The sequence below is a fragment of the Mirounga angustirostris genome, unplaced genomic scaffold (assembly GCF_029215605.1).
Source record: "Mirounga angustirostris isolate CCGP_5_RB_7025 unplaced genomic scaffold, mMirAng1.0.hap1 SCAF_5, whole genome shotgun sequence".
Taxonomy (NCBI): domain Eukaryota; kingdom Metazoa; phylum Chordata; class Mammalia; order Carnivora; family Phocidae; genus Mirounga; species Mirounga angustirostris.
The window spans coordinates 17,071,735-17,097,596 of record NW_026991713.1 but is presented as its reverse complement, the minus strand read 5'-3'; the positions used below and the strand labels follow the sequence as shown (position 1 = coordinate 17,097,596).

The 25,862-nt window shown below is 35.7% G+C and overlaps 1 protein-coding gene across 4 annotated transcripts in view; it reads right to left on the bottom strand.

The window, feature by feature from the left end:
* Nucleotides 1–25,862, bottom strand: part of SLC41A2 (solute carrier family 41 member 2) — a 114,099-nt gene that overhangs the window by 64,476 nt on the left and 23,761 nt on the right. For all 4 annotated transcript variants that reach the window (XM_045872696.3, XM_054506859.2, XM_064590695.1 and 1 more), the window contains exons 2-3: nt 20,886–21,595; nt 3,411–3,518 (exon numbers count right to left, since the gene is read on the bottom strand). In XM_045872696.3, coding sequence (XP_045728652.1) covers nt 3,411–3,518; nt 20,886–21,428 — 651 coding nt within the window. In that variant the 5' untranslated portion in view covers nt 21,429–21,595. The remainder of the gene's footprint in view (nt 1–3,410; nt 3,519–20,885; nt 21,596–25,862) is intronic.

Sequence of the window (25,862 nt, the reverse complement as noted above, 5' to 3'; positions counted from 1 at the left end):
TCTTTCACTTGGTCCCAACCCCATTGGCCTCTATGTTGTTCATTTAACACAGTGGCTCTCAAGCTTTGATGTATCGGAGTCGCTGTGGTTACAATACAGATTGCTGAGCCACACCCCCAGAGTTTGTGACTCAGTAGCTTTGGGGTGGTGCTGAGAATTCGCATTTCTAACAAGTTGCTAACCATGCTTATCGGAGACCACACTTTGAGAATCATTGATCTAACATATCAACAGCAGTCCTGCCTCTGGCCTTTGACGTTGACTGAGCTGTGCCTATCTTCAATAGCCTCAAAAAATAAAAGTAAACAAATTAGTAGACAGAAAAGTAGTAACTCATGGCATCAAGCTATGATAACATAGTATATTCATCTACTTTGTGGTGTCTTCATTGCTTAGAGAACTAAGTAATTTTTTCAGTTTATGACTCAAATATCTTATAATCAGTGACAAAATTCTTGATCTATGGAAGACATGAACTCCACCTCTCCCTTCCCAAAGAAAGGCCCAGCTAGCTCACTTTGCAGTGAGGACAATGGCTGATCAACTCCTCCCATGGGCTTTGCTTCTAATCAGCTTTGGAGTTCCCCTCTCCTAAATATGAACAAATAAAAGTAACCAGACATTTGATGGAAATATCTAACATAAAATATAAATGCCACAACAAATAAACGGAAGTTCAAATTAAAAAATTAAGATTAAATTCACCTTTATTCAGTGTTAATGGTAATATAAACAAATTAATTTGTAGCATATTCCCTTTTCAACCAGCTTCCCTATAGCAGAGCCTATTTCAAAATGGAGTGGCATGTTTCATCTCTTACTTGAATCTAAACAAATATTGGAAAATGCTCAAGAATGTTGCTTTTAGAAATATTTTCTTTGAGATAAGCTGGCCAAAATTTCAGTTTTCCGGGCAGAGTTATCAAGTTGCTTAAAAGCTTGTATGCTTAACTATATTTATCAGAACAAAGTTCATTTTCCAACAAAATGAAACTAAAGCTACCTTTTAACTCTCATTCCAATAACTTCCTTTTCCTTTAAATGTTGTCAGTTTTGTTTTTCAACACCTCTTCTTTATTCCCCTCCCTGGCCATAAACTCTTGGATCAAGTTTTACCTTGCTGACCCACCAGTTCTTTTTTTTTTTTTTGCTGCCCCACCAGTTCTTAAAGCATAATGCAAATGTAGATCACTGGGGGAAAAAGATGGTAAATGGAACACATGTATATAATTTCACTAACTCCTAAAACATTGGTAAAACTACATAAAAGGTTTTGTTTTGTTTTTTAAGACAAAAGCTAGCGGTAAAATGGACATATATTCTGGCACAACACCAAGTGTGAAATCAATATTCAGTTGACACCAAATGTCAACATTATATAATGAACTTCTGAGATACTAGAATGTGAAATTTAATCAGATTTTTAAAAATTATATTACCATCTTAGTGTTACATTTTTTAGAAATCATTTCTAGGGGCGCCTGGGTGGCTCAGATGGTTAAGCGTCTGCCTTCGGCTCAGGTCATGATCCCGGGGTCCTGGGATCGAGTCCCGCATCGGGCTCCCTGCTCCTTGGGAGCCTGCTTCTCCCTCTGCCTCTCTCTCCCTCTGCCTCTCTCTCTCTGTCTCTCATGAATGGATAAGTAAAATCTTTAAAAAAAAAAAAGAAATCATTTCTAAGCACTGAGAGCTACTAGATCGATCCTATGGTCACTATACTTCCTATATGTAATACTATATAGATGCCCACTTTAAAACGAAGTCATTAGAGAATCAAGATTGGCTTGGGCTAGTTTTGCCAATTTAGATACTCTAAGAATGATGGTGTTACCAAATTACTGGACTTTCTTTCCTCTCATTATAATTGATGAAAGATATTTCCTCTTTAATTCTTAGGTTTGAAGATTTGGTTGATGGTGATAATGTAATTTCATTAAGTAATTCCATAAACTGAAGTTTTGTACATTGCTTGATGATGCTTTCTAAATATTTTCAGGTAAGTCTAAGATTGCTGTCCTAACATATTTTTAAAAATATTTTTACATGTACTTAATGGCTTCACATGATCGCTTGAGAAAACTTTGTCTTTAAACCTTGGATCTAAAAGTTTAACAATGGAGCAATGTAACTGGCTTCCATGATGCCAAAAAGTAATGAATTTCCATCTGTATCCTATCACCAACACAGTTGTTTAGCTTCTTGATTACCTTTAGATACGCAAATTTTTTGCCCCAGGTTCATAGATGGGCTTATCTGCTGTAGCCTCTTTATGCAAACAAAAAAACCCCTAACTTCATATACTAAAGGTACTGCAATTAGTAATAACCTCTGACAGCCTAATTTTTGACTAACATTAAATGTGTAGATGGTTCACTGAAGTGAACCCCACTAGCAACATGATTTTAACCAACATAATTTGGTTGCACAATGGTGAACCCCCAACAAACGTTACAGTGAGAGAATAATGTCCTTTGGGCTTCTAAAAATAACTCAGAACCCTGTAACTGGCAACATTTAAAACATTTAGCATATGTAGCTAAAGCCTTAAAAGAATGCATTTTTTTCCTAAACAGTTTTAGTTACAATCCTAGAATATGCCCAAAAGAAATAAAAGAATGCAAAACTGTATGTATAAAAGTATTCATTATAACATTGTTTATAATAGCAAAACATTAGAAAGAGCCTATATATCCAATAATAGATGATGGACTAAATTGTAGGAGAGCTATATAAGGGAAAAGTACATAGCCAATAAAAATAATGACATAGGTTTATATTGATATAGAAAGATGATCATGGTATATCTTCAAATGGATATCATAGATTTTAAGAGAGAGAATATATGATTCCTGTTCTTTCTAAAAATATACAGTATATATCTATATTATGCCTAACTATGTATAAGTATAGTTATCCAAGTACAGACAGATATCCAAGTATAGAAGAATCCATACCAAAATATTAATATATGATTATGTCTAGGTGAAGAATTTGGAGTGGTTTTAAATTTTCTTCTTTGTAATTTTTTCCCTTGTCTTCAGTTTTTGCAATAAGGATGTATTACTCTTATAACCACAAAAGGTTTAAATATCAATCAACCAACCATTGAACCATACAGACTCTCAATATCTAACTTGGCCCATGTCTTAAGCACTGATGATAATTTCCAGAATGCCCTGGATGCAAAATAGGCAAGTATACTACTTCTCAGGATGAAGGAGGGCCTATAATTCACAAATTAGCCAACCTAGAGAACTTTCAGGGTATGTTACCAGGCATTACTACTTAGCATATCCCTGAGGTCCAGAAATTTGTCAGATAGAGGAAAAAAACTTGACTGATACAAGTTCTTCTTCCCAGAAAGAAAGAGTAAAGGTAATATACATTCTTAGAGGTAGGAAAAAACTTACTGCAGTGGATAATCTGGATGCCAATGTCATTTCCAAGTTCCCTTTGAGACCAAGAAGTGCAGGAACTAAAATGAAAACTTCTGTTACCTTTTTGAACACCTCCCAGTGCTGTAAGGAAAAAAAAAAAACCAGAATTTTCTGATACTCTTTAAAAAATACTTCAGAAAAAAGACATTTCTAAAAATCTCAGCCTTTTTTCCCAATGTCGCATCTACATTTTGCAATAACAACACAGGTCATTTAATCAGTGAACATTTAGCTTAACTCTATTCTCCAGAGCTCTGAAGCCTTGAGTTGCTTTAGAAGATTGAGTTAAATTGGGAGTGATAGCTGATACAGTCACTACATCCCCAAATACCTCTAGCTTGCTCCACAACTTTGATACCCTTAAATTTTACTTTATCCCTTAATGAGGATAGGAGTCAGTATAACTAGTAGTTAAGAGCACAGACTCAAGAACAAGACCATCTGGATTTGAATCTTGGTTCCAACACTAATTATAACAACCCCACAGGAAAAGTATAGTAATATTATTATTTAATTTCACAGATGAAGAAATAAAGATTCAGAGAAGTTAAATGATTTTCCCAAGGCCAGAAGATGGACAGAGAATGGACCTCGGGAGTTCTGAGCCATCCCATGCTCTGGTTCCCATTTTAGGGTGTGAGGCAAGAGGCTCCAGTGCACAGGATCAATAAAAAAGCACTAAATTGGAAATAAGAAGATTTGTGATTCTAGGCATGGATCTGTCATAACCTAGCTGCGTAATCCTGGATGAGTCATCTGACTTTCGGATCTCCATTTCTTCATCCATGAAATGAAGATAATGTCTGCCCTGTCTAGCCCTTGGGAAAATACCATGATAATGAAAATAACATGTTAAAGTACTGTATAAAGTGAAAAAAACCCACACAAATCACTTAATAACACAATCTGCTACTTTACTAATGCCATTAAGAAGTGATTGTCCCAGTAACAGACTTTATGGACCAACATACTGATTTATGCCAAAAAACATCAAGAATGCAGCTTTGTCATTACTACCAAAACAGGTGAGAGAAGTAAAACTTAAATCCATCAGATAAATGAAAGAAAAATTCAATTCGTCCCCAAAGTTGCCTTAGAGGTTGTTTCAAATAGATATAGAACTAGGACCCAAAGAGGTTAGGAAATGTTTATCAGATCAGTCTTTGGTGGTAAAATCCTGACTCAAAGGATATGCAAGGGAATCCCTCCAGGGTTCAAGCCAATTAAGGATGAGCCTAAAAAAAGCACTGGGGGCCTAGCTGATCCCAGATTTCTTAACCTCCTAAAAAACTAAGAAATAATCTTTCCATGTTTTACGATGGGTTAAGAATTCTGCTATGCTAGTGGGATATGCCTCCTTCAGAGATGTGAGTGGTGGTGGTGATAATGATGATAATGAAAAAGATAATAGTACTAACAAATATTAACAATATTCAACATCTACTGATTGCTTGGTATATGCCAGGCACTGTTTTCTTTTGGTTTACTCATTTAAGCTTCACAACAAACCTATGAGATAGGTATTATTTTTAACAATTCAGGAATACATTTTACCTAGGTCATCATTTTAAGATCCTAGCTATTTGACTTAATTTTAGAAACACGAGAATAATATGCAAGTATCTCTATCAGTCTAGCTCCTACATGTCATCACACTTTGGATCCGTTTGGATGAACTCCTTTTGGTTACTCCCATCCTTTCCAAGTTCAATTCAAATCAAATACTCCCATAAGAATTACTGTGAAGTCACTATTATCTTAGCATTGCTATAATAAGAACTCTCCATTATTGTTTTCCTATCTCATACCAAATAAATTCTATATTCTTTTCCCTATACCTGCAGAGGTGTGCTTCTAGAAGTTCCCAAACTTTCTCAGTTTTCATGACACCTCTAGGCTAAAAGAAACACCTAAAGGTCCTATTTATTAAGGAGTTGGTCCAAACAACCAACAAGTTATTTATTTCCTAACGATTTAGTAGCCATTTATAGAAATAATACAAATACACTGAAAAAAATATTTTATGTCATATCACCATAATTACTTATTAATGGGGTGTGTGTACCTGTTGGTCACTGCACAACTTCTCAAACCTTGGAACTGGACACCACCACCTTCATTTTTTGTTCTATGTTGGTTTTTGTGTGACACTTGCTTTTTTTCACAGAACCACTGAAAATCTAGTCATCAAGAGAAATGTATGATGCAATATGGAAGTGTTGAACCACCTTGAGTCTGTAGAGTGTCCAAGAAATATCATTGCGCTTCCTTCAAAATTTTTTAAAAATCCCACAGCAATCCTGGAGTGTCCAGAGACAGCATTTGGGATATTTGAGAGTAGTGAGAAGCAATACAGTACTTAACTCAAGGAGAAGGGCTTCAGGGTCAGATTACCTAGGTTGGAATTCTGACTCTTACTACTTTTACTGTGTGACTTGTGTGATTTACCAAAGTTTATTTAACCATTCAACTGTTGAAGGTTACCTGGGTTGTATCCAGTTCTTGGCTATTATGAATAAAGGAGCTATAAACATTCATGTACAGGATTTGTGTGAACATAAGTCTTCATTCTCTGGCATAAATGCCCAGGAATGCAATTGCTAGGTTACATGATAGTACCTAGTTTTAGTTTGTGTGTGTGTTTGTTTTTAAGAAACTGTCAAGGGGTGCCTGGGTGGCTCAGTCGGTTAAGCACATCAGACTCTTGGTTTCAGCTCAGGTCATGATCCCAGGGTCATGAGATGGACTCCCCACCCCCCAAGGCTCCGCACTCCACATGGAGTCTGCCTGTCCCTCCCCCTCTGCTCCTCCAACTCATGCATGCATGCGTGCGCACTCTCTCTCTAAATAATAATTTTTTAAAACTCTTAAAAAAAAAAAAAAAAAGGAAACTGTCAAGGTGTTTTCCAGAGTAGCTGTTCTGTTTTAAATTCCCATCAGCAATGTATGAGTGATACCATTTCTTTACATGCTTAACAGCATTTCAACGTTTTACTATTTTTATTATAGCTATTCTGATAGGTGTGTAGTCATATCTCATAGTGATTTTCATTTGCATTTCTCTAATGGCTAAAGATATTGAACATCTCATGTTTATTTGCCATCTGTACACACTCTTTGGTGAAATGTCTCTATGTCTCTTTGCCAATTTTCTCATTTTTTTAACTGTTGAGTTTTGAGAGTCCTTTATATATTCTAGTCTTTTGTCAGGTATGTGCTTTGCAAATATTTTCTTCCACTAGGCAGCTTGGCTTATCCTTTTAATAAGGTCACAGAACAAAATTTTATTTGATGAAGTCCAATTTATCCATTTTTCCTTTTATGGATCCTGCTTTTGGTGTCAAGTCTAAGAAATCTTTGCCTAGCCCTAGATACTGAGAATTTTCTACTATATTTTTCTAAAAGTTTTCTAGTTTTACATTTCATATTTAAATGTGTGATCCATGTTGAGTTCTTTTTTTTTTTTTTTTAGTTTATTTTTCAGTAAAGACTTAGGTTGAGGTTTATTTCTTTGCCTATGGATGTCTAATTGCTTTAGCACCATTTGCTAAAAGGGCTATTTTCTTCTCCACTGCACCTGTCTCAAAAATTAGCTGAACATATTTGTGTGGGTCCATCTCTGGGCTGCCTATTCAGCTGCACTGATCTACATTATCTGTCCCTCCACCAATACCACAGAGTCTTGACTACTGTAGCCATGTTAATCAGCTTGACATCAGGTAAATTCATCCTTTCCCCTTTATTTTTCAAACCTGTTAAAGCTATTCTCTTTTCCTTTGCATATAAATTTTAGAATATTATCTACAAAAAATCTGGAGTTTAAAAAGTTCTGTTAAACCAGGTATCAATTTGGGGAAAACTGACATCTTTATTATGTTGAGTCTTCCAAGCCATGAATATGGCATGACTCTCCATTTATTTAGATCTTTGATTACTTTCATAAGGGTTTTATAGCTTTCAGCATACAAGTCCTGTACATATTTTGTTGGATTTATATATAGGTATTTATTCTTTGAAAAATGTTATTGTACCTTTAATTTCAATGTCCACTTATTCATTGTAGTGCATAGAAATAGAATTTATTTTTTGTATGTATTGTGTATCCTGTGACTTTGCTGAACTCATGTGTCAGTTCTAGGAGCTTTTTTTGTAGATTTCTTGGGATTTTCAAAGTAGGCAATCACATCATCTGCAAATACCAAGTTTTAGTTTTCCTTATAAATCTGTATGCCTTTTTTTCCCCCTTGCCTTACCACACTGTGTTCAATAAAGGTAATGAGTGCAGACATCCTTGCCTTGTCCCTGGTCTTAAGGAAAAGACATTCATATTTCACCATTAAGTATAATGCTGAGGAAATTCCACTCTATTCCTAATTATCTGAGTTTTTATCATGAACAAGTGAATTTTGTCAAATGCTTTTTCTGTATCAGTTGCATTATCATGTGATTTTCTTCTTTAGCCTGTTAATATGGTAAATTACATTGATTAATTTTCCAATGTTGAGCCAGACTTGCTTCCCTCACTTGTTCATGGTGTATAATTCATTTTATATATTGCTGAACTCTATTAGCCAGTGTTTTGTTAAGGATTTTTGTTTGTTTGTTTATATACAGGAGATTAATCTGTAGCTTTAATGAAAATTGCATTGTCTCTGGTTTTGGTATCTGGGTAATACTAGCTTCTTAAAATGAATTGAAAATTGCTCCCTCCTCTTCAATTTTCCAAATGAGCTTATATAGAATTAGTGTTAATTCTGCTTAAAACATTTGATAGAATTTTCAGGTGAAACTACCTGGGTCTGAAGGTTTCTTTTTTAGGAGTTTTTTTAAATTACACATTCAATTTCCTTAGTGGGTACAGAGCTATTCAAATGATCTATTTCATGTTGGGTTCCTTGTGGTAGTTATGTTCTTCAAGGAAGCAGTCCAACTTTGTGTAAGTTGGAAAATATATGTGTTCAGAGTTGTCTATAGTATTCCTTTATTATTCTTTCGATGTCTATAGGACCTATAGTGATATCCCCCATTTCATCCTGATACGGTAATTTAGGTCTTTTTTTTTTTTTGTGGTGGTATTGCTCCAGATTGTCAGTTTTACTGATCTTTTCAAAGAACCAACTATATGTTTCATAAGTTTTCTCTATTGTCTTGCTTTCAGTTGCAATTTTTGCTTTAATTCTGCTTGCTTTGGGTTTATTTTGTTCATCTTTTTCTGAGTTTGAGATGAGAGCTTCAATTGTTGATTTTTTTTTTTTTTAAGATTTTAGTTATTTATTTGACAGAGAGAGACAGCGAGAGAGGGAATACAAGCAGGGGGAGTGGGAGAGGGAGAACAGGCTTCCCACCAAGCAGGGAGCCCGATGCGGGGCTCGATCCCAGAACCCTGGGATCACAAACTGAGCCGAAGGCAGATGCTTAACGACTGAGCCACCCAGGCGTCCCAAGATTTTTTCCCCCTCATTCTAATGTATGCATTTAATTCTATAAATGTCCATCTATGTATTGCTTTACCTGTGACTCACAAATTTTGATGTTACGTTTTCATTTTCATTCAGTTCAATGTTTTGTTTTTTACTTTTTTGAGACTTCCCCTTTGAACATGGATTATCTAAAGGTATGTTATTTCCAGGTATTTGGAAATTTTTCTGTTTTCTTTCTGTTACTGATTTCTAGTTTGATTACATTGTAATTGGAGAACACACTCTGAATGCTTTCAATATTTTAAACTTGAGGTTTGGTTTATGGCCCAGGATATTGCCTACCTTGGTGTCTGATCTATGACGGTTTGAACAGCATGTGTATGCTGCTGTTTGGGGGCAGGGGTGTTCTGTAAATGTCAATTAGATCTTGTTTGGCTGGTGGTGCTGTTGAGTCTTTCTATATCCTTGCTGATTTTCTATTTGTTCTATCAATTGTTGAGAGAAGGGTGTTGAAGACTCTAACTATAATTGTGGATTTTTCTATTTCTCCTTTCAGTTCTATTGGGGGCTCTCATTATTAGCCAACAAAAATGAAGATCCTAGCACCCTACATGCCCTTCCCTAATATCACCCTGAAGTATTGGGGTACCTCACTACAGCCTCTTCCTCCCCAGATTTATTGAGCTATAACTGAAAAAAGTGTAATATATGTAAAGTGTATAACATGATGATTTGATATACACACACATTGTGAAAGGAGTCCCACCACTGAGTTAATTCACATATCCATTAACTCACATTGTTACTTTTCTTTGGTGAAAATGCTTAAGACCTACTGTCTTATTTAGCAAGTAATAATTATACAGCTCAGTATTATTAACTATAGTCACCATGCTATACACTAAGTCCTCAGAATTTATTATCTTATAACTGAAAGTTTGTACCTTTTAACCAACCTCTCCCCATTTCCCCCATCCCCCAGCAAGTACCATTTTACTCTGTTTCTTTGAGTTTGACTTTTTTTTTTTTTTTTAAGATTCCACATGTAAGTGATACCATGCAGTAGCTGTCTTTCTCCATCTGGCATATTTTACTTAGCATAATGCCCTCCACATATATCCATGTTGTTCATTACAGCCCCAAACTGAGGCTTTGCGACTCTGGGTGTGTGGATGAGACCACAGTGTTTTCTGTCATGGTTGGCTAGAGTAGAACAATTCTTGTCTACAAGGTTTCTGTCTCACTAGATTGCCCCTTTCCTAGTCCTTTAGCTAGAGAGAGCAGGTTTTTTGTTGTTGTTGTTTGCATCTGTTGGTATTCCCAGGTTGCTGGCTTCTTTAACTCCAAATTGGGATATATGAAGCAAAAAGGGCCTAGCCAGACTATCTTCTTTCCACCTTTCACAGAGTCTTCGTATGTTTGATTTATATAAAATTTCCAGGGTTTTGTTTTGTTTTGTTGTTGCACTTAATGGGCAGGATAGGTAAACGTACATTTACTACAGCTTCCCAGAAGTCAAAGTGCATGTATTATTTTTTAAATAAAATCCAGATCCATGACATCAGAGGGAATGCTAGTGCCTTCCTGAGATCACAGCTATGTTAAAAGAGATATTTTCTCTTTAATACAAACTCTAAAACGATAGCTATGCTTTATAAGGAGAGACAAACATGCTAATGACTTCCTAATTTTGTGAATTGAGAAACTGATGACAAAAATTAGTCTAACATTGATACTGCCCTCTTCCCTTCTCTTTGCACTTTTAAAACACTGGCATTTTGTCCACAAAACTTCAATAAAGTATCCGTTTTCTCTCTGACCGCTCTACTTTCCATATCAGAAAAATAGCCCTCACTCAGAGTTCCATGGTTAGAAATACGGCTTAGGTATTGCATCATTCCATCTGAATTCCAAAACACACACAGCAGTAGAGTAATAAACAAAGGAATATTTGAGAGCTATACTATCCTCTATTTCAAAGGAATATTTTCAGCACTGCAACGATACTGTCTTCATAAAACATAATAGGATCTCAGGGTTTGGCAGACATCAGTTTTCAATAATATTCTAATGATCAGTATTAATTTACCTAGGAATTACTGGAAGTTCCAAAGGTATTAGCTCAATTTACTTACATTTCTTTTAGATGGATGGGTAGCTAACAGTAATCTCATTTTACAGAATCTTATAATAGATTAGGTCTATGGACAATCCAAGATACGCATACAACATGTTATACAGAGTACAGGATTTATCCACAAGACAGGGCTCTGCCACTGACAAGCTGTACATTCTTGGGCTAATCATTTAAAACGATTTGCTTATTTTTAGTGAGGGAAGAAAAGACAAAGAGCTTGGACCAGGATATTTCCAATTCTGAATCCTATCATTTAAAACTCTAAGTTTGATTATCAAAATTCAGGAATATTTGTAACAAAGTAGAGTTTATTTCATTTCATTCATTATTGAACAAGGAATTATTGAATGTCTGCTCTGTGTAAGGCATTAGGTTGGTTTTCTGGACTGGGCCCTACTTAAGTGGGACCAAAGACTATGTGGACTAACTATCCCACCCAACTCCATTTACCAGTAGTAAGGGAACTTACATTACTCGAGATTCATAGTTCTCAAACTGGAGCCCACATCAAAATCACCAGAAATAATAAAGCTTGTAAAAACAGTTTGCTGGACCTCACCCCAGGTTTCTGATTCAGTAGAGCTGGGATAGAGTCTGAGAATTCGTGTATCTAAGTTCCCAGATGATGCTGATGCTACTGGCTCAGGGAGCACACTTTGAGAACCACGGTCTCAGATAAACAAAAAGACCATGGAGGAGCCAAGTCTTGTATGTGAGGGGTCACCACACTAAAGGTGCTGTTCTTACCTCCTGTGCATACTTTTCCATCTCCATTTCCTTGAAACAATATCCACTCCCTTCCACTTGAGAAGCAGTTAAATTCCTATTCTTTGTGCTTCTAGTGAAATTGCTGATCTGAGTGGTCATCTGTCCCCTGAGATAGAAGTGTAACTCAAACAGGGCTAATCATATTATTTTATCTCCCTAATCACATTGACTGGTCCCCCAGGGGTAAGCATGTGACCAATGACAAGCCAACTGAAGAGTTCTTCCTTAGAATCTTCCAAACTGAAGACAGAGGATAGCTCATTCTTTCCCTTTGTAGAAGAAACTAAAAGGATATGACCCCACAACTGTCAGGACCTATGTGCAATAGGAGAGAATGTGGGCAACAAACAAAATGGAAATTGAAATGAGAGACAGAGAGAAGATAATCATAAAATTAAGTCCCTGATCTAGTTATATCTGAGGTAGGCTGTACACCTATTCTTCCCAGTTACAAAAGACAATGCATTCTTTATTATTATTATTGCTTAAATTAACTGGTTAGTTGGGTTTTAATTTCTTACAACAGAAAAGTTCTGACCATAGAAGGTGATCCAAAGATAAGATATGTCCCCTATAAGCAAGGAGATAGTACAGTAAGTAGTTAAAAGCCTACTTGGGTTTAATTCAGCCACTTCCCAGTTAAGTGACCTTAGGCAAATAACTTAATATCTAAGCCTTGTACATAAAATGGAAATAACACCACCTACCTCAGAGTCTTCATAAACATCAGGTGCGATAACTCACACAATGTACTGACAAAGAACATTCAATGAATGATACCTGTTAATACCACACCACTTACTGAACATTGATCTCCCAGGTACTATAATTGTGCTTCACAGGCTCCTGTACTAAGTTCTTTAATTTAGGGCCCAGGATGAGTAAAGCGATATTGTAAGGCACAAGCACACAAAGGTAGTTTAGACTGGGACAAACGCTTACTCCCTGGGGTAAGCCTGAACATGTAAAAAGAACATTCCATATCTCTATAGGTCTTTCTGGTACTTCAGTAGAAGTCCTACAGCAATCTTCTTATTTCTAAAGGTACTTAAGTGTTCAGTCACACACTTTAGTATTTATAATCTAAGTATTCGTATTTCCCACTACTATAAAAAGGCATCAACTTTGGGGTAAAAATTCTAAATTTGAATTCATACCCTGTATTTGCTAGCTGAGGAAGCTCTCTGAGCCTCACTCATATCCCTCATTTGTAAAGTGAGGAAATATCTATAAAACTCAACCTTTGAATTATTACTCTCACCCAAAACAGGTGATCTTGGCAAATTTTCTCAGCAAACATCAATTAACCACTCCAAGCTGATTGACAATTAAATAATAAAAGTAAAAGAAGAGAGGCAGGGCCAGAGCAGGTCTTACATAAAATAGGGAATAGATGTCCTAATAAATAGAAAGCAGATAATGGCCGAGCAATCTACCCTAATTTGCCGACAGCCACATATTAAAGTACTGCCTTAAGACACTAATGGCTGTTTAACTCCTTATCCTGAATTTGATAATCCAGCTGAGGCAGCACATGTAACAACACCTGCTAGGGACTGAATCGTGTCACCTTCATAATTTCTGTGTTGAAGCCCTAATCTCCCCCTGCTTGTGTGTGTGCTCTCTCTGTCAAATAAATAAATAAAACCTTAAAAAAAAAAAAAGAGGTATGTAGCCCTTAAAGGATTACAAAAGCTTTCACATGCATTAAGTTTGTATAATGTGTAGTGGTTAAGAGCATAGATATTGAATTTGGATCAAGATCCAATCCTCAGCGCTAACACCTAATAACAAAGTTGTTTTTTGTTTGTTTGTTTTTTTATAAAACAAAGACAATAGCACCTTCCCTACAGTTTTCTTGTAGGGATTAAAATAGATCATGTACGTAACGAGCTTAGGGCAGTGCCTACAGCAAACTTCAATAAACGGTGACTGTTCAACATTTATTCAACAAACATTTACTGAGAATCTACTCAATCTGCTAGGGATGTAATGGTGAAAATTTTTTTTTAAAACTTACGAAAATAAACACAAGAAGAAATAGAAAATTTTGATTAGCCCTGTGACTTCTAAAGAAACTCAAGCTGTAAATAAAAACATTCCCCCACAGAAAACGGCAGACCCAGATGCCTTCATCAGGGAATTATACCAAATACTTAGGGACGAAATAATGACAAAGTGACATAAACCTTAACAAAGAATAGGAAGGAAAAAGAGAACATTTTCAAATTCACTCATGAGACTAGTACTACCTTAATGAAAACTGTTAATGACATTATGAGAAGGACAATTATGGGCTAATCTTACATATGAATATAGATGCAAAAATTCTCACCAAAATATTAGCAAAATTAATCAGAATTGTATAAAAAGAACAATAAATCATGACCAGGTTATCTTATCCCAGAAATGTAAGATTGGTTTAATCAATATAATTCAACACAGCAACAAATAAAGGGGAAAAATCATAGAGTGTTAACAATAAATAGAAAGCATTTGATAAAATTCAACATCCATTCATGATTTTTAATACAAACCTCAGTAAGTTAAAAAAAGAAACATCCTTAATATGATAAAGAATATTACAAAAATCAGTAGCAAACCCCATACTTCATGAGGAACTGTTGAAAGCTTTCTCTTTGAAATGTGGAACAAGACAAGCCTGCTTTCATCACTTCTTTTTTATAATGCTTTGGAGGTCCTAGCCAGTACAGAATGGAACCAAAATAAATAAACATATAAATAAACAAACAAACAAATGGTTTAGAAAGAAAGAAATACTGCCATTATTCACAGATAATATGGTTATGATGAAGTAATTCTAAAATAATTTACATATGAGTTATTAATATTAGTAAGTGATTTTAGCAAAGTTGCTAGATACAGGGTCAATACATACACACAAACAGAAAGTGAATTTTTAAAAGAACTATACCATTTACAATAGCATAAAAAGTATGAAATAACTAGGAAAGAGCCTAACAAAAATGTAAAAGATGTGTGTTTAGAAACTAGAGAACATCAGCGAGGGAAATTAAAGATGACCTAAATAACTGGAGAGGGCTATTCCATGTACATGTATCAGAAGAGTCGGCATTGTAAAGAGTAAATTCTCCTCCTAATTATCTGTAGATTCAATGCAATCAGAATCACAATTGCAACTTTTTTTGTGGAAATTGACAAGCTTTTAAACTAAAATGTACATGAAAGTGCAAAGGAAAAAGAATAACCAAAGCACTTTGAGGAAGAACATGGAGAGAACATTCTCTACTAGATACTAAGATAGTGCAGTATTCATGCCAAGCAATATAAATACACCAAAGGAGTAGAATAGAGAGCCCAGAAACACATCTGCACATAAATGTGTACTTGATTTATAACAAAGACTTTGGTTATATAATAGTGCAGACACAACTGGAAATCCATGTGGAAAGAAAAACAAAACAAAACACAATCCCTACTTCAAACTCTCTATAAAAAATTATTCCAGGGAGAGAATGATCTAAATGTAGAAGGCAAAATGTAAAGGCAAAACAAAAAAACTTTAAGAAGGTACGAAAGTATGGAAAGATTTCTTAAGCAGGAATCAAAAAGTACAAACCATGGAAAAGTAGGAAAAAAGGCACTATATCAAAATTAAGAATTTCTGCTCATTAAAACTCACTGAGAGAGTGAAAAAGCCATAGAAGAGAGAAAGATATTTTTAATACGTATAACTAAAGGACTTGTATCCAGAATACACAGATAACTCTTACAAATCAGTAAGAAAAAATCTAACAAATAAGAAAATGAATTAAAAAAAAACTTTACCAGTCATGTCCAAATAAATGGTCAGTAAACATCATTAGTCATGAGGGAAATCCCCATTAAAACCACCACACATATGCCAGAATTTCTCAACTTAAAAAGACTGCTGATATCTTGTATAAATAAGAACACAGAGTGATGAGACCTCTTATACACAGCTAGTTAATCTGTAAATTGGTACAACCATTTGACATATACTAAATTTAAATACCTGTATATCCTAAGACCCAGAAATTCCATTTCTACATGTATATACAACAGAAATGCATGCACATGTGCACCCAGAATCTGGAAAAACACCAATGAACTCAATGTCCATCAATAGCGAAGAGAATATACTGTGATCTATTGATAACTGGATTAATATATAGCAATAAAAATCAATGAACTACAGTTTCATAAAACTTACATAATGTTGAACAAAAAAAGCCAGACACAGAGGAATATGTATTCTACACTTCATTGTATAAAGTTTTAGAAAAATTAAGTAAAACCAAACAATGGTGTTTAATGATGCACATTTATAAAGACAAAGAAGTACGGTTCATAAAATCTGATTATTGATTATCTTTGGTGATGGGGAATAAAGGGTAGCAATCACAAGGGAGCACAAAGAAGACTAATGAAGTACTGCTAAGATTCTGTTTCTTGACCTGATAGTTAGATGGTTGCTTGCGTCATGAAAATTCACTGAGTTGTACATTTTTGGTTTTTATACTCTATATGTGTTAATTTTCACAATTAAAAGTTTTTAAAAGCATATTTAAATGAAATTTTTCAAAACATTTGTTTTTATAATTTTTAACACTAAAGTTTAATATTATAAATCAATTATACACATGTTATTGTCTCAAATAGTATCAAGAAATAAGTAAACATTACACCAGAGGAAGGTACATAAGCTATATAAATATTCTAATAATCTATAACATATTAATCTTATAGATGTTACTATCATTCTAGATTAAATGTTGAGTGTTTCTTCAGAGTAATTGGTATATCAAGAAAAAAAAGTCAAACTGAAACAGCTTATTCATTTTAGCTGTTATGATACTATTGTTAACAACTTGAAATATTTCAAGGGGACAGGTAGATTTGGTCCTCTGTTAGTTTTACAGTCCATTCAAAAATTCAATATACTTTCCACCTCCCTCACTCTAACCTCCTGTCTCCCTCTTATTAAGACCCACCTGGAAAATCCACAAACTCCCCCATCTCAATATCTTTAAATTAATTACATCTGCAAAGTTTCTATTCTCCCCAACACTTTTTACTGATGGATAATTAACGCACAATGTTATATTAGTTTCAAGTGTGCAATAATATGATTCCACAATTCTATACATCACTCAGTGTTCATCAAGATAAGTGTACTCTTAATCCCCTTTACCTATTTTACCTAATCTCCCCACCCACCTTCCATCTGGTATCATCAGTTTGTTCTCTATATTTAAGAGTCTGTTTTTGTCTCCTTTTTTTTTACATTTTGTTTCTTAAATTCCACATATTAGTGAAATCATATAGTATTTGTCATTCTCTGACTTATTTCACTTAGCATTATACCCTCTAGGTCCATCCATGTTGCAAATGGCAAGATCTCATTCTTTTTCATGGCTGAATAAGATTCCATTGTATATATACCACTTTTTATTTAAGCATTCACCCACCAATGGACACTTGGGTTGCTTCCACATCTCGGCTATTGTAAATAATGGTACAGTAAACATAGGGGCACATATAGCTTTTCGAATTAGTGTTTTCATTTTCTTCAGGTAAATATCAAAATGGAATTACTGGATCATATGGTATCTCTATTTTTTAATTTTTTAAGGAAGCACCACACTCTTTCCACAATGGCTGCACCAGTTTGCATTCCCACCAGGAGTGCACCAGAGTTCCTTTTCCCCCAAAACCTCACCAATACTTGTTATTTCTTGTGTATTTGATTTTAGCCATTCTGCCAGGTCTAAGGTGATATCTCACTGTGGTTTTGATTTGCATTTCCTTGATGATTACTGATGTTGAACATGTTTTCATGTGTCTGTTGGCCATCTGTATGTCTTCTTCAGAAAAAAATGTGCCCATTTTTAATCAGATTATTTGTGGGTTTTGGTGTTGAGTTGTATAAGTTCTTCATATAGTTTCGATATTAACCTCGTACTGGACATATCATTTGCAAATATCTCCTCCCATTCAGTTGTCTTTTTGTTTTGTTGATGGTTTCCCTCACTGTGCAAAACCTCTTTATTTTGGTGTAGTCCCAATAGTTTAAGTTTGCTTTTGTTTCCCTTGTCGGAGGAGACATATCTAGAAAAATGTTTCTCTGGCCAATGTCAGAGAAATTACTGCTTGTGCTCTCTTCTAGGAGTTTTATGGTTTCAGGTCTCGCACTTAGGTTAATCCATTTTGAGCTTATTTTTCTGTATGGTGTGAGAAAGTGGTCCAGTCTCACTCTTCTGCATGTAGCTGTTCAGTTTTCACACCACCTTTTGTTGAAGAAACCATATTTTCCCCATTGTATGTTCTTGCCTCCTTTGTCATAGATTAATTGACTGTATAAGCATGGGTTTGTTTCTGGGCTCTCTATTCTGTTCCATTGATCTATGTGTCTATTTTTATGCCAGTACCATTCTTTTTTTTTTTTCTTAAGTAAACCCTACACCCAGTGTGGGGCTTGAACTCATGACCCTGAGATCAAGAGTCACATGCTCTACTGACTGAGCCAGCCAGGCACCCCCTGTTTTTATTACTAGAACTTTGTAGTATATCTTAAAATCTGGGGATTGTGACACCTACCAGCTTTGTTCTTTTTCAAGGTTGCTGTGGCTATTCAGTGTCTTTGTGTTTCCATACAAACTTTAGTACTATTTGTTCTAGTTCTCTGAAAAATGCTATTGGTATTTTGATAGGGATTGTATTATATCTGTAGATTGCTTTGGGGTAGTATGGACACTTTAATAATATTGGTTCTTCCAATCCCTGAGCATGGGATAGCTTTCCATTTGTTTGTGTCATCCTCAATTTCTTTTTTTTTTTAATTTTATTTTATTATGTTATGTTAGTCACCATACGGTACATCATTAGTTTTTGATGTAGTGTTCCATGATTCATTGTTTTCGTATAACACCCAGGGCTCCATGCAATACGTGCCTTCCCTAATACCCATCCCCCCACCCACCTCCCCTCTAAAACCCTCAATTTGTTTCTCGGAGTCCATAGTCTCTCATGGTTTGTCTCCGCCTCCAATTTCCCCCCCTTCATTTTTCCCTTCCTTCTCCTAATGTCCTCCATGCTATTCCTTATGTTCCACAAATAAGTGAAACCGTATAATTGACTTTCTCTGCTTCAAAAAATAGAAACAGAAGGAAAGCTTTCAGACTCATTCTATGAGGCCAGCATTACCTTAATCCCCAAACCAGGCAAAGACCCCATCAAAAAGGAGAATTTCAGACCAATATCCCTGATGAATATGGATTCCCAAAATTCTCAACAAAATCCTAGCTAATAGGACCCAACAATACATTAAAAGGATCACCTTCAATTTCTTTCATCCGTGTTTTATAGTTTTCAGAGTACAAGTCTTTCACCTCCTTGGTTGTTTAATAATAGGTATTTAGTATTTTTGGCACAATTGTAAGTGGGATTGTTTTCTTAATTTCTCTTTCTGCAATTTCATTATTAGTGTATAGAAATGCAATAGATTTATTAATTTTGTATGCTGTGACTTTACTGAATTCATTTATCAACAGTAGTAGTTTTGGTGGAGTCCTAAGGGTTTTCTATATATAGTCTCATGTCATCTGCAAATAGTGAATGTTTTACTTCTTCCTTACCAATTTGGATGCCCTTTATTTCTTTTTTCTTGTCTGATTGCTGTAAAAATCCAATATACATCTTAAGACAGTTCTTTTCATATCCTTTCTCCAACTGATGGTGGAAAAATTGTTTCTATTTATGTATGTTTTCCATTTAGATAAAAATGCTATCTGTTAAAAAAATTTTTGGTGTCACAAATGACCTGAGATTTCTTTTAGGGAGCAAGCAATGAAAAGACAAGGGCAACAAATGTTATTCAATTTAACACTTTCCCAAAGCCAATCTTTCTCTGATTGATGAATGAAAACTCATAATAACAGAATGCCACATTTTAACACTTACTACTTTAGAAAGATAATTATATAATAGGTAATTCTATAACCATACGACATTAAGAATTCCTACAAATCAATAAGTAGCACATATATATTTTTAAAATGGGTAATAGATACAAAAAAGTAATTCATATAAGAAATATTCATAGAAGAACTAAGAATGGCCAATAGGCATATAAAAACATGCTAAACATTAATAATAATTAAAGAATGTTAATTAAAATATGAAAATATTTCCCTATCAATTACCAAAAACAAAAATGATCAAGAATATTCAACCCTCATAAGGACATGGAAAAATAAAAGTATATCTACATTGATGGTAGGAGTATAAATATTTGGTGTAATCTTTCTGAAAGTCAATCTGATGGTCTCTATAAAATCTTAAACACATACACTTACCCTAATCCCCAGCAATCCCATTTTTAAAATCTATCCTATGAAAATATTAGTGTAAGTATATAATGATATATTTATAAGGGTATTCATTATAGCATTAGCATGGGAGAGTGAATAAGTAAATTTCAGTATGTACATACAATGGAATATGAAGCTCTCATTTTAAAAGGCAGAACTTCTTCGTTATTATTTTGGAAAAATGTCTAAGATATATTATTAAGCAATGAAAATAAGTTGTAGAAAAATATATATAGCACTTCATTTTTTTCTGAAAAAGAAACTCTGCACATAGGCATATATGAAAGCATAGAAAAATGTCTGCATGTAAACACAAACCCTTAATGATGATAATCTCTGCAGGGGAAGAGACTTTGGTTTGAAGAGAAGGAAGAGGGAAGATTTTTTATCTTCTTATTTAATACTCTGCATTGTTTGAATTCATTTGAACAAGTATATGTTTTTATTTTAAAAAATGAAGAAGTATTTAAATAGAACATTTATTGGGTTTTGCACTGTACCCATTTTGGGGTTATTTCACCATTGCAATCCTTTATGAAGAGTCACTTGACAGGAGACTATTCTCTTAGAACCTCTAAAGGAAAACAAACGAACAAAAAACACCTAGAAACAGCAGATTCTCTGCTTGAGTCAGCATCCCTTCATTTCACTAAGGGATAAATTAAATCTAAAGTAAATGTTTGAGATTAGTAACCTACACAAAGCACTTTCAACTACAAAGACAGTGAAGATAAAGAGACAAACCCACCTGGACTATATCCAAAACCATGCCGGCTGAAACTGTTCCAAAACCAGCTAGCAAAAATGGCACCAGTATTTGCAATGCCATGACGCCACTGGATTCCTTTGGTGATTTCTGGTTTGCTTCCACAATGGCGTCTTCATCCCCATCACTAGATGCATCTTCATTCTGTAACATGGCGGCAGCTTCTGCAGTGCCCTTTCCATCACAGTAATTGTAGTTGGCATAGTCATCATACTTGGGGCTACAGCCTGCTGGTGCGTGCCCATTATTGCCATGAAAAGACTGCTCTGAGAAATTGTGAAACTCCATGTGCTGCTCGGATCGACTGCTAAAAGTCTGTGCTGCTGTTGATAATCCATCTTGCCAAATACCGTTTGCTTTCTTGTGCCTATCTTCCTGGTTTTTCTGATAAATTACCGGAACCATACTCAACAACAAGTTTAAAAACTTATCAGATTGAATTGTATTTAAGCTTAAAGTCCAGTCTACTAAACCTCCTCCACTACTTGTGTTATTAGTAATAGATCTTCCTTTGCTGTTAGTCATATTGTCATCGCAAAAGACCCTGTACTCCTTAGATCTCAAGAGTCATGAACCATTGTAGGTAAATCAGAACCACACAAATGCTGGTTTAAATTAAGATGTTGACTTCATTTTGTAGGAAATAATGTTTCTAATAAAAGGTGTTTAGAAGTTCCACAGAGGCACTGGATCTGAAAAGAAGAAAAGAGAATAATTTTTAAAAATCAGATTAACAATCTTGATACTTAAGATTCTCAATAAAACACACATGTTCTTAAACCAACCCGAAGGTAATGACACTATCTATACTTTGTGGGCTTAAACATAGAACTGTTTTGAGCCACACAGCTACTCTGTAAACAGAAATCTAGTACAGAGCTATTGTGCTCAATCTTTGTTAAAAGTGTTTCTTATCTTTGCATACTTTACTTAATTGATGCCTATGTAAAGCCATCAAGTCCCTGAAGTTCTACAGTAGACAAATTCATTAAAGTGATGGCTTCTTGGGGGCCTGGGTGGCTCAGCCGGTTAAGTGACTGACTTCTTGGTTTAGGCTCAGGTCATGATTTCATGGGCTGGGAGATCAAGCCCTGTTGTGGGCTCTGCACTCAGCAGGGAGTCTGCTTGAAGATTCTCTCCCTCTGCCCCCCCCACCTCAAATAAATAAATATTTAAAGTGATGGCTTCTATTACTATAGGGAAGTCTCAGAATCAAATTGTTACAACTCTTCACACATGTCAGTACATAATAAGAGGTAAAGTATATGGCATTATATTTTAAATATTAAATGGTTACTTTATTTACAACCTAATGTAATATATATTTTATCAAAATGTTATTTTTATTAAAATATGAGGAGACAATGATAATGCTTGCCATAAAAATACTTGGTAAATATTCTGAATACTGGTCAGGGCATTTATTTCACATATAAAAATAGGTTGGAGTCATATTCATACAATTCATTATAATTGACTTAGAAAAACAATCTCTATTATCTACCAAATAACCAAAATGAAAAGGGATTACAGATACTCACTAACTGCTCTACTTTGCAAGCCAACCAAAAGAAAGCTTATAATGCACTTACTACTTATGCTCTTCTCAAAGGCTGCTCTGACCACCAACCCCAGAGTAGGCCCCTGAGTGGCTGGCCAGTGACCAAATTCTCTCTAAAGACTGAACTAAGAGACACAGACACACACTGTAGCTAGTTCGACAGTGATGGACCCAGAGGCTGCCCGACTATTGGGATAGCTGCTACCATAGCTACAGAGGTTTTCAAAGCAATCTACTGCAGTGGGTCTAAAGGTCTCAGGTCAGGAACACCCAGGCCTGCCTTGTACACCCAAGGGCATCCGAGATCAAGAAATTGGCACTTATTTGATAATGGGTAGATGACCCCACTGCCCAACTGCACTGCCCACCCACCAAGTGAGACTAAGAATTATTGCTGTCAGTACTGCTGCTTTTAATAAAAATTATTATATCCTTCAATGTTTGCTGCCAATTCCTTAGAATGTCCATCTCCACTCCTTGGATAGGAAGATCAATAGCAAGGAATGGCAAACAGAGGTATGTGGCCGGTGCTAGGGCCTGTCTCATCTACCTCATCATTCACTCACTTTCCTTCCTTCCTTCTTGTGATTGTGGAGGAGTCTTGGAATTCCTACTGGGAAACATCTTAAAATAGATTCTAGGACCCCAGACCTACTGACTTGGAACATCTATGTTTGAGGCCTGTACATCTTTCTTTTTAAACTCCCCAAGGGATTATGGTACAGAATTCTTATGGACTTGCCCTGAGAATCCAATGAGTAGATTAAGTACTAGTTGCCATTTTTTTGCCACCTGCAGGTTGATCAGTATACCAGAGAAAGGCAGAGTTTAAAGAAAACAAGATGAATGGAACCAGTGTCCAGAGTAAAGCCAAGAGAAACCAAGTAGTCCCAGAAAGAGAGAGACGGCCAGAATAGCTGCCTGAGAACCTTCCAGGTATTGAGAGGCTCCGCTGTACTTCTTGAACTTACGAGATTCCCAGCAGCCTTATATGAGTAGATGGAGAGGGTTTCTGTTTCTTCAACCCATTTGTGTCTTTTTAAGGAGCGAGCATTTCACTGCCTCAAGGAGATCTTCAATTAAATAAAATATAAAACAAACCTCAAAGGGATTGAGCTTTAAGACAAGTGTATACTAGTGAAGGGCCTGTGATGGATACAGGCAGTTTCTTCTTCTTTTGAAGCAGAATTATCCAGTTGATTAAAATGGAAATGCAGAGAATTGGGGAAACATGACCAACTAACACTAGACAGAAAAATGAAGGGGAGGGAAGGGGGGAAAAAAAGAGGAATTTCCCAAGACAAGTCATCTCTGTTAGAATATTTACAGGACATGGCTAAGCACATACCCAACACAGAGTTGGCCAAGCAGGATCCAAATGCAAAGACACGTCCAGCTCATACTTTTGCTCCTAATATCCTCACTTCAGCATAAGCAATTCAGAAGGTAAGATGGAAGATGGATACTCAACCAGGGCCTCTGTGGTACAGAGACCATTAGGTAGGGCTGAAATCCAGCCCAAGGCTCCATTCATGGGATTGCCTTTCTCTGGAAGGCACTCTGTTTTAAAATTTATACAAATTTCCATTTCCAGATGAAACTGTTCTTTCTCCATTCCATGCAATTCTGATAGGTCTATCAATCAACGGTATCGTACCCTCCAGATCACATAATGACAAGTGGCTCAAGCAGGACCTAAGTTCTCCCCTTTTCATATATTTGTTTTCTTATTATTGCCCGAGCACCTACTAGATGCTGGGGATACACCAAATTAACAAAATAGGCACCATTCCTGCTTCTAATGGATTTTAACTTGTAGTGGGGAGGATAAACAACCTGGTTGATAAACAACCAGGTGAACAAACAAATGAGATAATTTGTGATAAAGGCTATAAAGGAAACAGCTGATTTAATGAAAAATGAGTAAGTTACAGGGCTACTTTAGAGTGGAAGGCCTCAGGAAGAGTTTTCTCACTTCTCTTTGGTGTGACATCATCCTGAAGCTGCCACTTTATCTTCCACCTCAAAAGGTCCCCTCTATCACCACCAACAACATCACTACCACTTGAAGGGAAGCCCATCTACATTAGAAGAGGATCCACAGAAAGAGAATCAAAGCCAGGAGATGAGACGGTCTCATAATAATTAGAACCTCTATTTTATTTATGTAAAGCTCATTCCAGCCCTGTTGTTCCCAATTATATGGGCCAATAACTCTTCACTGTATAAGCTAGTCTGAGTGGTGTTTCTGTCCTAACAGTTTTTTAATAATGCAATTTGGAATTAGTAGGGATTATTACCTTGTTAACAGGTGCATGCCATAGACCACATATCACCATTTTGCGCTGAGAAATATGTGTTTATTTTTATTCTATCCTTCATTTTATCCAGTTAGTGTGTGATGATCAGTTAGCCTAATGCTTGCTTACTGACAAGTTCCATTAGCTCCCTTAAAGACTCCTTAAACTGAGGCGCCTGGGTGGCTCAGTCGTTAAGCATCTGCCTTCGGCTCAGGTCATGATCCCAGAGTCCTGGGATTGAGCCCCGCATTGGGCTCCCTGCTCCGCGGGAAGCCTGCTTCTCCCTCTCCCACTCCCCCTGCTTGTGTTCCCTCTCTCGCTGTGTCTCTCTCTGTCAAATAAATAAATAAGATCTTTAAAAAAAAAAAAAAAAGACTCCTTAAACTTTCTTCTTTTAAAGAAACCACCTAGGAACTCACTGAGTAATGGATTACAATCAAAATACTTTGTGATGGATTTAAAGTGAGTAATGTACATACAGAGCAACCAACAATTGGTTGCTCTATATTATTTACCCATGCATGAGTAAAAACCGGTAATAATTTTAAAAATAACTAAACAGAATTTGGCAAAGTTTCCCCTAGATTTAAGGTACTTAAGTTAAAGAATGCTAATGGAGATATTTATGGGTCACTCCTCAGCTACTTAGTATGTTATATTAATCTAGTACCAACCTAACTGAGAAGAAACAGTGTCTTTAGAACTTTAATAGAGTAGACTTGGTTTAAAATCTGAATTCTGTGTGTCAGTTACAAAGAAACAAATCTCTAAGAACAAAGAATCTGCTACTCTGCTTGCTAATGGCCAATATTTGCACAAAACAGAAGTTGCAAATAAAAAAAACTAAACAAAAACAAAAAAAACCCAGCCTGCAGCAGTAGACTACAAGTAGAATTGGTTAAAACAGTGTCTTGGGACTTTTTGTTTTCCAAAATTCCTAAATGAAAAAAAAATTATTTATCTATACTACTCATCTAGTGTCAGTAAAATATATGGCCTGATTCAAAAACCCGAGATTGAGTGGCTGTATCAAATACTATTATTTAGCAGTTCTGTTCCAAAGACTCTTTAGGTGCTATGGACAGCCAACATGGGGGC